We start from the raw sequence: 12,048 nt of genomic DNA, 5'->3' as shown, positions 1-12,048 counted from the left end.
ACCCTGGTGCAAAGTGCCCAAGAGCGAGACCAAACGTGGACGTGGAGTAAGCAGCTGAAGCTCCCCGTCCTGCCAAGGGGGGTGACACCCCCAGAGATGGAGGGGGGTGGGGGTGGGAGAGGGAAAGGAGTAGGGGAGGGGAAAGTTTCCCAGGGAGAATTGTCCAAATGTCACTTTCATTTTCACTCTCTCCTGCCCACCTTCCCAGCGGCAATCCAGGGGGATCAGGTCAGCCCTTCCCAGCACCCCCACCCCTGGGGGAACCCCCTCACCCCACCGAACCCCAGCAAGGCTGTTTCCTGCTCTCCTCCCCAGCATCCTCATTGGTAACCCGGGGGCAGCTGCGGGGGGGGGGGGGGAGAGGGAGGAGCGTGAATGTGAACCTCTCTCTGATGCCCCTAGGGGCAGAGGGATAGGGGACCCCCCAGGGGAAGTGGGAGGGCTGTGAAGGTGGGGAACCCTCTCTGGCACCCCAGGGACAGGCGGGGTAGAGGACCCCAGGGGTAGGGGGGTCTGTGAGGGTGGGGACCCCTCTAGGACCCCCAGAAGCAGGAGGGTTGGGGAGACCAGGAGCAAAATGGTAGGGGGCCCCCAGGAGAAAGGAGGGGCTGTGAGGGTGGGGATGCTCTCGGGCACCCCAGGGGAAGAGGACTGGGGACCCCAGGAACAGGAGGGGTAGGGGGGCTGTGAGAGTGGGGGATCCCTCTGACACCCTGGGGCAGGAGGGCTGGGGAGCCCTGGGGAAAGGTGGCTGTGAAGAAGAGGGATGCTCTCTGACACCCCAGGGAGTGGGGACCCCAGGAACAGGAGGGGTAGGGAGTCTGTGAGGGTGGGGGTCCCTCTGGCACCCCAGGGACAGGAGGGGAACGGACCCCAGGGGAAGGGGGGCTGTGAGGGTGGGTGTCCCTCTGGCACCCCAGGGGCAGGAGGGGTGGGGGCTGAGGGTGGGGGTCCCTCTGGCACCCCAGGGATAGGAAGGGAAGGGACCCCAGGGGAAGGGGGGCTGTGAGGGTGGGGGGGCCCCAAGGCACCCCAGGAACAGGAGGGGAAGGGACCCCAGGGGAAGGGGGGCTGTGAGGGTTGGTGTGCCCCTGGCACCCCAGGGGCAGAAGGGGAAGGGACCCCAGAGGAAGGGGGGCTGTGAGAGTGGGAGTCCCCCTAGCACCCCAGGAACAGGAGGGGAAGGGACCCCAGGGGAAGGGGGGCTGTGAGGGTGGGGGTCCCCCTGGCACCCCAGGGGCAGGAGGGGAAGGGGGGCTGTGCCTGGTCAGTAGCAGCAGGAGGAGGGATTAGCTGGGGGGGGGACGGGGGGGGGGGCAGGGATACCAGGCAGCTCCTCTCCCCCCTCCTCCTGCAGCAGCCCGAGCTGGCCCCAGCAGGGCAGGGGAAAAGGCTGCTGCCCCCCCCCCCCTCCTCCTCCTCCTCCTCCTCCCCCTCCCTGCCCTCTGTCACCTTCCCTCCTTCCTCCCCCCCCTCCTGGGGTGGCCTCCCCCCCCCTTCCTTTTCCTCTGGGAGAGGGAGGGCGCCACTGGAGCTGGGGGGAGGCAGGGCTCCAGAGGGGAGGGGAGGCAGGGCTGGGAAAGGCTGGGGATTGAGAGCTGCAGCTAGGCCGCTCCCTGGGCAGGTTCCCAGCCCAGCAGCCCAGGGGGAAGGGGCTTTGGCCCCCAGGGGCTCGGATTGGCCCCCCTGCCATTGCCAGGGCCTGGGAGAGCGCAGGAGCCAGAGAGGGAGAAGGGGAAAGAGGAGAAAGGAGGTGGGGAACATCCCTCCCCCCAGCTGGGATGCACAGAGACCAGCAATCACAATTCAGCCAGAAAGGGACAGGCTTTGCCCCCCTCCCTGCCACTTAATGCAGTGAGAGAAGGAAGAAAACAGGAGGCGGGAGGGAGAGATATACAGGGACCTTTCAAACCAGATTTGCCAGCAAGCTAATAACAAGAATTGGTGCAGTATTTTTTCCCCCTTCTTCTTCTTCCTCCTCTTCCCACTGAAAGACTCAGACAGAGGAAGAGAGAGAGGCAGAGAAGCGGATGGGAAAAGGGAGGAAGAGAAATAAAGAAGGAAAGAATCTCCATTTCGTGGAGAGGGGGATTTTGCAGGGACTGGTTCATTTTACGCTGCAAGGAAAAGGATATTGGGGTTCAGAGGCAGAGTTCAAGAGAGGGGTCATTCGGCCTGGAAAGGTGGAGATTGGGGAGTCTGTTGAGGAACCAAACCAGAATTGCTATTTATTTTCAGGGAGCTTGTGGATTTTTTTGCTTTCGGAAGCCGGGTTTGCATGAGCTGGTATTTTATTTTCAGGGTTTGGTTTGTTTTTGTTTTTTTTTTAAAGGAAGAAACTGATTTGTGTCAAGTTTTAGGAACCTTAAAATGCAGTTTGGGGGTTTAAAAATTAGGACATCTTTTTTTATTTAATTTTTGTAAGGGTTGAACTGGACTCAGAAACAATGTACATAGTATTGTATGATTTTTATTGATTATTTATTTTTCAATGATAGCAAGGAAAGACCGAGCTGTTACCCTAAAAGAAGTGCCAATTTGTGGAAGAATTTGAGCTTCTGGTATTTTTTTTCTGTTACAGTTTTTCAAGTATTAGGCTAGGGATTTTATTTTAATTTTTTTTTGTCTCTGCCCTGCAAACAGAAGAACAGCTGTTAAAACTGGATTATAAGGATGTTTTTTTATCTGTGTTTTGCAGTTAAGACTTTAATATTTTGAAGAAAAACTGCTTTGTTTCCTTTTACATTTTTTCGACAGCATCTGTAACCTTGAAAAGACTATTTTTGGACGTAATAAAAAGGCAAGTGTGTTTTTTAGTTTTTTTCAGAAGAAAACAGGAGGGGAAAAATTAAAAAAAAGAAAAGGAAAAAAAGGACTATGTTCACACTCCAGCTCAAGATGGACCTGCAGCTTCCAGGATCTTGATCTGTTTTCCTCTTCTGGAATTTTTTTTTTCCGGGAGGGTGCGATTTTAAAATTATAAAAGCAGTCAAGAAAACAGAGGACCCTGGATTTTTGGATCAGCGAAGGAGACAAGAAGAATCATGAGTGTGAGGCCTCCGCAGACTGCACTAGACAGGTATGTGTTTGTTGGGTTATTTATTTTTTTGTCCTCTTAATGCTTGTGATTGAATATCAAATTTAGTGATGCTACTTTGGGATTTTGGTTCTTTTTTCTGGGCAGGGCTTGTTTTGAATTGAGCAAACTGTCTACTTTGCTAGTTTGAGTGTGATGCAAATGGGGGGAGTTGTTGGGGGGCTACTAGTGGTGCTACACAAATTGTGTATGGAGTGTTTTTGTGTGCCTGTGTGTGTGTGTGTGTGTGTGTGTGTGTGTGAGAGAGAGAGAGAGAGAGAGAATTGGTATGTGGGCTGTGAGGATTTGCAGGCTGGGGGAATGTCTTGTTTGTTTGTCCACAGGGGGAATTGTGTGTGTGGTTTTTCTACACAAAAATGCTTCTAAATAATTTTACTCTCAGTACTGTATGCGAGTTGCTCCCTGTCTGGGTCATCCCCTCTCCCCCACTGATCCTCTGTTTCCATCTCCTATGCAGACTGCAGTGGGCTGGGCCTGGGCCTAGTTTAGGATGGGCATTATTCCATGTATGGTACCCAGGTTCCTCTGCAGACTGTGTGGTCACTTGGTAAATTACCTAGATCCACTCCCCTGGAAGAGGAAATGCCCTCCCTCTCTCATGCACCATGTCAGTACCTGATCCTGCAGTCCTCCACCCTGGAAGTTAATGGGAGTCTTGACTGCAGACGTGACCCCTTTAGCATGGTCTCTGGTGCCTGGAGTAAGGTGGTTGCAATCTGCCAAGTGACGTTGGGGAGTGTGGATAAGCCAGGCGGCAAGTGGGGTGCAGGCAGTGAGGCTAGTTGCAGTGGGGGGTGGTAATGGATTGGGATGGTGCCATGCATGCTGGGGGCTGGGGAAGGCCATTGGATTGAAACAGAGGGCAGAGAAGAGCATGGAGGGTTACTCCCCCACCTCTTCCCAAAACAAAAGTCCATGCACAAAACACTGCACCGATTCTTTCCTGGACTGCAATATTCTCCTTTCACTGCCGTCGTTGGTTTAATATCCGCCCGTGTGGAAAGACATGAGATAAAGCAGGTATTCTAGTGTGTGCTGCATGCTTGGGTTCTATTTTTATTGATTGATTTTTTTGGTCCTATCCCTTTCTGTGCAGCTCAGAGGATTTTGATCATCAACACACTCTCAGATTTCTAAATGCCACCCAAGCAGGAGCTGATCCGTGGAGTTTAAATCTCTCACGCGTTTTCTAACAGTTAATAATCATGAATAATATGCTGCATTTTTAAAAATAACACTTGTCATCCTCGGAGGAACCTCACTGTGCCTAGAAGCTAGAGGCTAGGCTTGCATGCTCTTCCTAGCAGGTGTAGTGTTTACTACTGCAAGTAGTCCCACTCAGTAGCAAGTACTAGTTAAGGTCACACCTACACTGTAGGTGCTGCAGCTAAGCTGTTGTAGTGTAGATGCTTCCTACAGGGCCGGAAGGGGTTTTCGGTTGATGTAGGTGATCCACCCCCCGGTCGGTGGTAGCTAGGTCGACAGAAGAATTCTTCTGTCAGCGTAGCCGCGTCCACATTGGGGCTTAGATTGGCGGTCAGGAACGTGAACTTTTTGAAGCCGTGACGGCCGTAGCTAGGTCAATCTAACTTCTAAGCGTAGACCAGACCTCAGGGTTTTGGGAGATAGCTTCACGCTGAAATGCATCCACCTCTAGGGTGGAGGATGTCAACAGCCAATGGTGAGAGGCGAAGAACGAACCCCTTATTATGAAAAGTGCCACAGGATCTTTGCGGCGCCTACAGCGCTGTCTCTGCTAGGATTTGAAGTGGCTTGTATTAAGCACGCTGCGGTACTGGTGTCTCTGACACCTGCCTCTGGTAGCAACTGGCTTTGGGCTGGTAGCTTTAGTTTTCCCTGAGGACTGTTGGCTGTGCAAACAGCAATGGTTTTTCTCTGTCCGTTCAAGCTAAGCTACTCCCTGTATTAGAACAAATACAGATTTTGATTAGGCAGGTATTAAACCCTGATAAGTTAGGGCCTGGTGATTCATTTACTTACTGATATTTCTCTTGCTCTCATTGCCATAGTAGCCGCGTTCCTGCAGGCAAATGAAATCACTGCCAGAGGTGGGGCCTCACCTCCAGGGCAGATAATACTGTGGGCAAGGTAGAGGGGCTGGCTGGGGGCGCTATGCTGAACGTTTGAAGCACCTAAACCACCTAGAAATTGAAATCTTTCTTGGCCGGGGTGGGCCCAGAACTCTGTGTCTGCAGGATTTCAGCTGTCGTTGAAGCTTCTAGCCCTTCCGGTTATGACGCTATAGCCTTGCAGCCGCGACCCCAGGCAGGGCTGTCTGAGTCTGCATGCAGGCCGCCCCCGTGCCTCTGCTGATGCCTGGAGCTTTTCGAAGGAGCTGTGTGATTGACAGGAAAACGGTAGGGTGCACAGCTGGGATTGGGACAGCTGTTTATGGGGCAGAGGACAAAGGACCCCAAAATGGAGTAGAATAGTGGGAGCCCCCTCTCCCTCAATCCCCACCGGAGCCAAGATGCCGGGGAAGTGGGGGTGATAGGAGAAAACGGTGGATGCCTAGCAGACGCCATTCCAGACCTTTTTACTTGTCCCTGATGGCTTCTGCGCCCATATTCCACATTCAACTGCGGCCCTTTGCCACAGCAAGCTCTAACATCGGGGCGTGCGTCGGGGTTCCTTTTTCCCCCCAACAGCAGAGGACCCAATGACCAGAGGCTTCTGAGAGAAGAGCACGGACAGCACCCCGGCGGGAATCCCAGAACCCTTCCCAGTAGCTGTGGTGGGTAGCAGGTGGTCTGAGGGTTTCACTCCAGGCCACAGGAGGCTATCAGACATTCCTAGCATTTGTGTCGGCCCCCGGGACAGTTAGTTTGTTTGGTTTGTCCCTGCTGATGTAACGCGCGCCGGCCAGCCGGTTACATTCTTCCTCTGATCACAAGAAGCTCATCTCAAGCCTCTGGGGCCAGCAGTGGTTCGAATCCTGGAAGAGACCCTGCGTATGTGATGGCCGACACACCGGGGGTTGAACTGGGCGTCTCCAGAGCTGCTACAGCTTGAGCCAAAGAGTGAAGGGACTCTAGGAGGGGCTGTAACAGATTCCTGTTCCCTGTGGATCAGGCACAGGGTTGCGGGGTGGAGACAACTTTGTTTAGCTACCTGGGAGCACCATAGTTTACTCTGTAGGACTTTCTAGCCAGGACCATAAAAACCTCCGTGCTGTCTGCTTTGCAGGGGATGTTGCAAACCTTGTTAATGTCTCCTCTTCCAGTTGCGTGGCGGCCTGGACGCTGCTGGGCTTCCACCCTGCACTGTGCAAGCAGCTCCAGTTCCAGTAGAGCTTAGCTGGCGTGAAAAACGCAACATCAGGGTAGCACCCAAGGGCGGCCTGCTGAAGCGAGCTAGTGGAGGTACCTCTCTAGCTCGGCTGGACGGTCACCTGCCTGAGAAGCCGTTTTCTAGTCCTTCCTCTGGCGTCTCCTGCCTGCCCCGGGATAGCAAGTGCCTTGTTGGTGGTGGTTTGTACTACTGTAGTGCTTGGGAGCCCTAGACGCGGACCGGGACTCCAGCGTGCTAGGCGCTGTACAAACAGAACTTTGACAGGTGCGTGTTCTGCCTAGCTGGGGCGCACAGGGGCACGGCGTGCCTAGGGAGTTAAAGGAGAGTGCTTACAGAGCGGCTGCCTGTTGCTCATACTGGGTCAGACTAATGGTCCGTCTAGCCTGGTAGCTTGTCTTCCGACAGCGGCCAATGCCAGGTGCTTCAGACGGAGGGAACAGAACATGCAATCATTGAGTGATTCATCCCCTGTCGTCCACTCCCAGCAAACAGAGGCTAGGGACACTCAGAGCATGGTGTGGCATCCCTGCCCATCCTGGCTAATGGCCCATCCTTCTCGGTGTCGGTAGGGCACTGGTGGCGAGGGGGGCGTGATGCCTTCTGTGCCGTGCAGGGGGCAAGTGAGGCATTGATAGCGCAGGTGTCTGGGGTAAGCCTTCTCCCTCGGAGCCGTATCACGTGATAATTGTGAGTCCTTGCACAGCGTTTCTCGTCCAGGGATCTCAAAGCACTTTCCAAAGGTCGGTGGTGGTGATCCGACAAATGAGGAAACCCCTTGGCTCCACGCCGTACAGTGGGGCTCGCAAACAGAACCCAGATAGAAACAGAAACCTTGAGCCGTAGCCTCTAGGTCGCACTCCCTCTTGGAACTGGAAATAGAACCCAGGAGTCCTGACTCCCAGCCCCCAATGCAAATTGCTAGGTAATGCTGCTACCTTGAGACTGGGGTTCGTGTTGTAGAGTTACAAACTATACTGCCCTAAAGAGCGATGGCTCCTTCATTACACGGAAAAGGAAGTGTGGCCAAAAATAGAAAGGAAAAATAACAAGGTTTGTTCCTCTGCTGTTCAAATACCTTTCGCTTGTCACGTATCAGGAACCTTTATGCCCCGATGAGTTTGCAATTTCTCCGCGTCTCAGTTGGGGAGGGATAGGGCTGAAACACAGCTGTACTGCTTGGCCATGGTGATGGGCGGTCAGTGGGGAGGATAAGGAGGAGGGAAGGATTTCTGCCCTTTTATCCTCTGCAGGTTTCAGTTCCTCGCAGGTTAATGAAAGCAAACTAATCGGCTGCGATGTCCGCAAAGCACTCTGCAATTTTGCTAGTTAAATCTCCCCAGGAAGCGGCCCACTTCTGCTCCAGCGCCGCAAATCAGATTAACTGTCTGTACCAGACAAGCGTTGGAGGGGGTGGCTCAGCAAACTACGCATCCGTCTCCATGGAATCACGGGTTCAAATCCGTGCCTGGGTCCTCTCAGCTCTTCATCCTTACAAGGTCGAGGAATTCAGCTCCCCGCTGGCTACAGCATCGGAGACGTTAATAAAACAAGATCTGGACTCTTTCCCCCACACACCCAGGTGTTAGAGGGATGCAAAGGTGATTCTTTTGTAGGAGAATGGGATTGGTCCTGCCCACTGCAGCTGTCGTGCTCTGTACCAGTGAATCGCTGCCCTCCACCCCAGAGCTGGCTGCGTTTTGGTGGTGGATTTTGGTACATACAGGTATTGGTGCTACGCTGAGCTGGCAAAGCCCTGCGCAGAATCTCATTAAAGACCAGTAAAGAATAATTGCATGGTGTGTGAATTTGATCAGGAATCCCAGCAGAAGGGTTATCGGAGTGGGATGGTATTTCAGTTTTGGACAGGTCAGTGGGGCTTTATCGGGGCCAGAGAGGCCTGCTCAGTGGAAGTTCAAGGCCCTATTATGGTTTTTGTTTGCTAAATAACCTTTCTGGTGGCACGTGGTTCCTTTGTTTGGCCTTTGATTTGGGCCCTCTCTTCTGTACTCTGCAGAACCTCTTACCTTTTAAATATGTGTAAGTTTCTGTTTCTTCTCCAGGCCACAGTTAGCACTGGAATGATGACGATATTACCCTAGCTCTTACATAGTGCAGTTCATCAGCAGATCTCAGAGCACGTTACAAAGGTCAGTATCACCATCCTCATTTAACTGCGGGGGAAACTGAGGCACGGAGAGAGGACGTGACTTGCCTAAGGTCACCCAGCAGGCCACTGGCAGAGACCAGAACAGACTCCTGGGTCGCAGGCCAGGGCTCAGTCCCTTAGGCTACACTGCCGCTCCATCAGCAAAGTTGTATTTCTCCCCTATGGATCATCTTATTTCTCTCTCCTGATGTGGCCTAGTGATCTGAGTGCTGCTTGGAGCAAATCCCATCTCTAACGCGGTGGCCTTGGGCACCTGTGCCTCTCCTTGGTTTTGGGGATATCAGTGCCTCGCAGCAGGGTCATGGGGACCAGTTAGTAAAGGTCCTTGGATGGAAAGTGGCAGAGTTTGATGCCCTGAGTCTGGGAATTGCCTTGTCTCTCATGGTTTCAATACCAACTTCCTACAATAGGCATGAGGCTTCAGCCAGGGTGCTAAATAAATACGGCTCTGCAGCCATATTTAGTGCCTCCGAGGTTGAAGCTATGCATCGGTTATTCTTGTCCGTTGGGTCTAATGGCAGAGACATGGGCCCCGGGTCTTGGTGATCTTACCCCTGTTGGCTTTAATGCATTGGGTCAGAATAGACCAGAGTTTGTTCCTGCTGCAGCTGATCGGAGTGCCAGCTTCCGCACCCTGGCATGCACAGTAGGGAGGACCCCGTGTTGTCAGCCCGTTAGAATGGGCCTTCTGTCTCGGCACATTGTGCCCGAAAAATGAAATAACTTCTGTGAGTAATTGAGGGACAGAGGCAGATTGTTCACGGCATGGCATGGAGAGACGCTTGGGATATCAAATTGCAGAGAGTAGTTTCCCTGTTCTGCTGGCGCTGGCTTCGCATCACCCGCTGGAATCCCTAGTTAGCCGGCTCTTTATCGTCTGGGTTACAGTACCGCTTCTGGGCGACAGCCACATGGATGTGACATTGGCACAGCATTGTCTCGTAAGAATGAGCCTGCTTCATTCATACCAGCAAGTTCTGGGCGTGGAAGCTCTTCCTTCTTGGCCTGCTTTTTGCAGAGAACAAGGTTTCCTTTTCCCTCTCCCGTGGAAGAAACTGGGACTGGGTGTTGTAAACATGGCCTTAGAAGACTTGACACACACTTGAGCAGCTCCTCACCTCTGTTTGTTGAAGTGGCTGGATTCTGCGATGTTGTGCCCATTGGGAAGATCTCTTGCAGGCCTGAACTTCCATCAAGGCCTGCCTAAGGACCTGATCTGGACACTTCTAATGTGCCCATCACAGTGGAATCTAGGCACCATCAACTCTGACTATGTCAGCGCATGCCACTGCATCCACTCTTGCCTTCATAGCCTAGACGATGCAAGTAGAAATGTACCAGCAGGGCAGCTGTTGATTATTCTGCTGTTGGAATGTGGCATTTTTCACAGTTGATACTGGGGAACTCACCTCCCAGTGACCCCGATCCAGCAGTCCAAAGGAGATCTCCAGTAAAAAGTGCACACCTCTTTAACCCCTAGACCATGTGCTCCGTCAGAAGAGGGAATAGAACCCAGGAGTCCTAAGTTCTATCCAGGTTTGCTGTTGGGGGTTACTGGGCTATGGGGACTTTTACCTCTGGGTGGCTGATTTGACTGTAACCCAGGTGAGTGGTGAACAAAAGCTGTGGTGATCTGACAGCTGGTTAGCATCCCCCCTGTGCAAAATGTTTGGTGGGTCTCTTCCTCCTTCCTAGTAGCCACACAAGCCCATCGCTACGCTGGCGGTAGCTGGGCATCCTTGTTACTGAGAGAGAGAGAGAGAGAGAGTGCAATTCTGCCTCCAGAGCTATCGTTCTGGCCACTTTCATCAACCCTAAATTCTCACGCTTCAAAATAAACAAACCAGACAGATGCTGGTTGCATTCTCCTGCTGCAAGGTTCTTGTTTCCCTGCTGAGAGAGAGAGAGAGAGAGTGTGTGTGTGTGTGTGGACTGGGGGGGAGAGCAGGTATTTGCTGGGAAAAACCACTTTCTTTATATACATTTCTGATAAACCGAAAAAGCCATCCAGAAGGCTAAAAATAAATAGGGTATGTCTACACAACGGAGACGATAGCCCCATCTTGCAGAGAGAGCCTGTGCTGACGGAAGTTGGTTTTCTGACAGTGTAGGAACACCCCCTCCCCAAACAGAATTTCTCTTCCTTTGACATAGCTGTGTCCACGCTGGGGGGTTTGGTCAGGATGGCTGCATTGGTCAGGAGTGTGTTTTTTCATACCCCTGACTGATGTAGCTACACTGGTATAAATTGGGAATCTAGGCTTTGCTCTGTCTAATTAAACGCTTGGTCCTTGCAGCCTATATATGATGCATAGGAGTGTGAAGCTATTGGTTAAGGCACCTGAGGATTACTTCCTGATTTTTCCCTCTATTGCAGTCAGCTCGTGCCCTGAAGCATGAGACGTGGTTACTCTTAACTTGTGCTGCGTAAGTGCAAATACTGGGCTTAATGTTTTTCAGCCCTTTTTGTTTTTAATTAGGATATCTCCATTAATTATCTCCTAGAACTGGAAGGGACCTTGAAACATCATCGAGTCCAGCCCCCTGCCTTCACTAGCAGGGCCAAGTACTGATTTTGCCCCAGATCCCTAAGTGGCCCCCTCAAGGATTGAACTCACAACTCTGGGTTTATCAGGCCAATGCTCAAACCACTGAGCTATCCCTCCCCCAATAGCCAGATTGTCCTCTGCTGCTTTTATCTAAGCTCTTGTCTTGTCTACATGGTGGAAACTGACTGGCCTATCTATTCCAGAACAGCTCCCTGTGTGGACACAGTGTTCCAGAGTGAAAGTGACTTTTATTCCAGAATAAGTGTGTCCACACAGGAAGCTGCTCCCGAATAGCTAAATTATACTGGAATTATGCTGGTTTATTTCCCCGTGTAGACAAGGCTTGAGGCAGAAATCACCATAGTATCTGTGTCAGTGCATCTGCAACTTGGTCTCAGCTGGTCTCTCTAAACATGGGCATTGTAGCAGTGTGGTGTGAACCTGCTCCCATTACCACACTGTCCTGTGGAAACTGATACCTAACTGTGTCTTTGTGCAGTGGGGGACACAGCAAATAATTGCACCAGCATCTTTGAGGCGGAGAGTGATTGGGGGTGAGGGTTGATGGCACTTCTATGTCGTTTCCAGAAGGTTACGGGATCGTACACCTCCTTTAAGGCTTGATACGAGGTGCACTGTTCCTCTAAAGGGTGTCGCTTCCTTATAGAATTAATATTCTCGGGTCATGGAGTATAATAAGTGATCATGCTTGCGATAAAAGGAGGAGCATTGGTTTGGGGTCGTGGCGTCGGTTTGGAGTCATGGCGTCTTACTTTTGAACAGGCCTTCCCTGTTTTAAATGCAGAGCACATCGGTAACCAGCGAGAGAGGGGCTGGCTGAACTGAATCAACACAGCTGTTTGATAGCGGTGGCCTACCTCTGCTGAGGGAATCATAGAAGTGTAGGCCTGGAAGGGACCTCA

General features: G+C 52.1%; 1 protein-coding gene across 18 annotated transcripts in view; it reads left to right on the top strand.

Annotated features, from left to right (window-relative positions):
• Positions 1 to 1,302: 1,302 nt before the first annotated feature.
• ARHGEF11 (Rho guanine nucleotide exchange factor 11) overlaps positions 1,303 to 12,048 on the top strand; it is a 79,314-nt gene continuing 68,568 nt past the window's right edge. For all 18 annotated transcript variants that reach the window (XM_065574192.1, XM_042843265.2, XM_065574196.1 and 15 more), the window contains exon 1: positions 1,303 to 3,079. In XM_065574192.1, the coding sequence (XP_065430264.1) occupies positions 3,045 to 3,079 (35 nt within the window). In that variant the 5' untranslated portion in view covers positions 1,303 to 3,044. The remainder of the gene's footprint in view (positions 3,080 to 12,048) is intronic.

Source organism: Chrysemys picta, chromosome 20, assembly GCF_011386835.1.
Source record: "Chrysemys picta bellii isolate R12L10 chromosome 20, ASM1138683v2, whole genome shotgun sequence".
In the NCBI taxonomy this organism is placed as follows: domain Eukaryota; kingdom Metazoa; phylum Chordata; order Testudines; family Emydidae; genus Chrysemys; species Chrysemys picta.
This window is presented reverse-complemented; position numbering and strand designations above follow the sequence as displayed.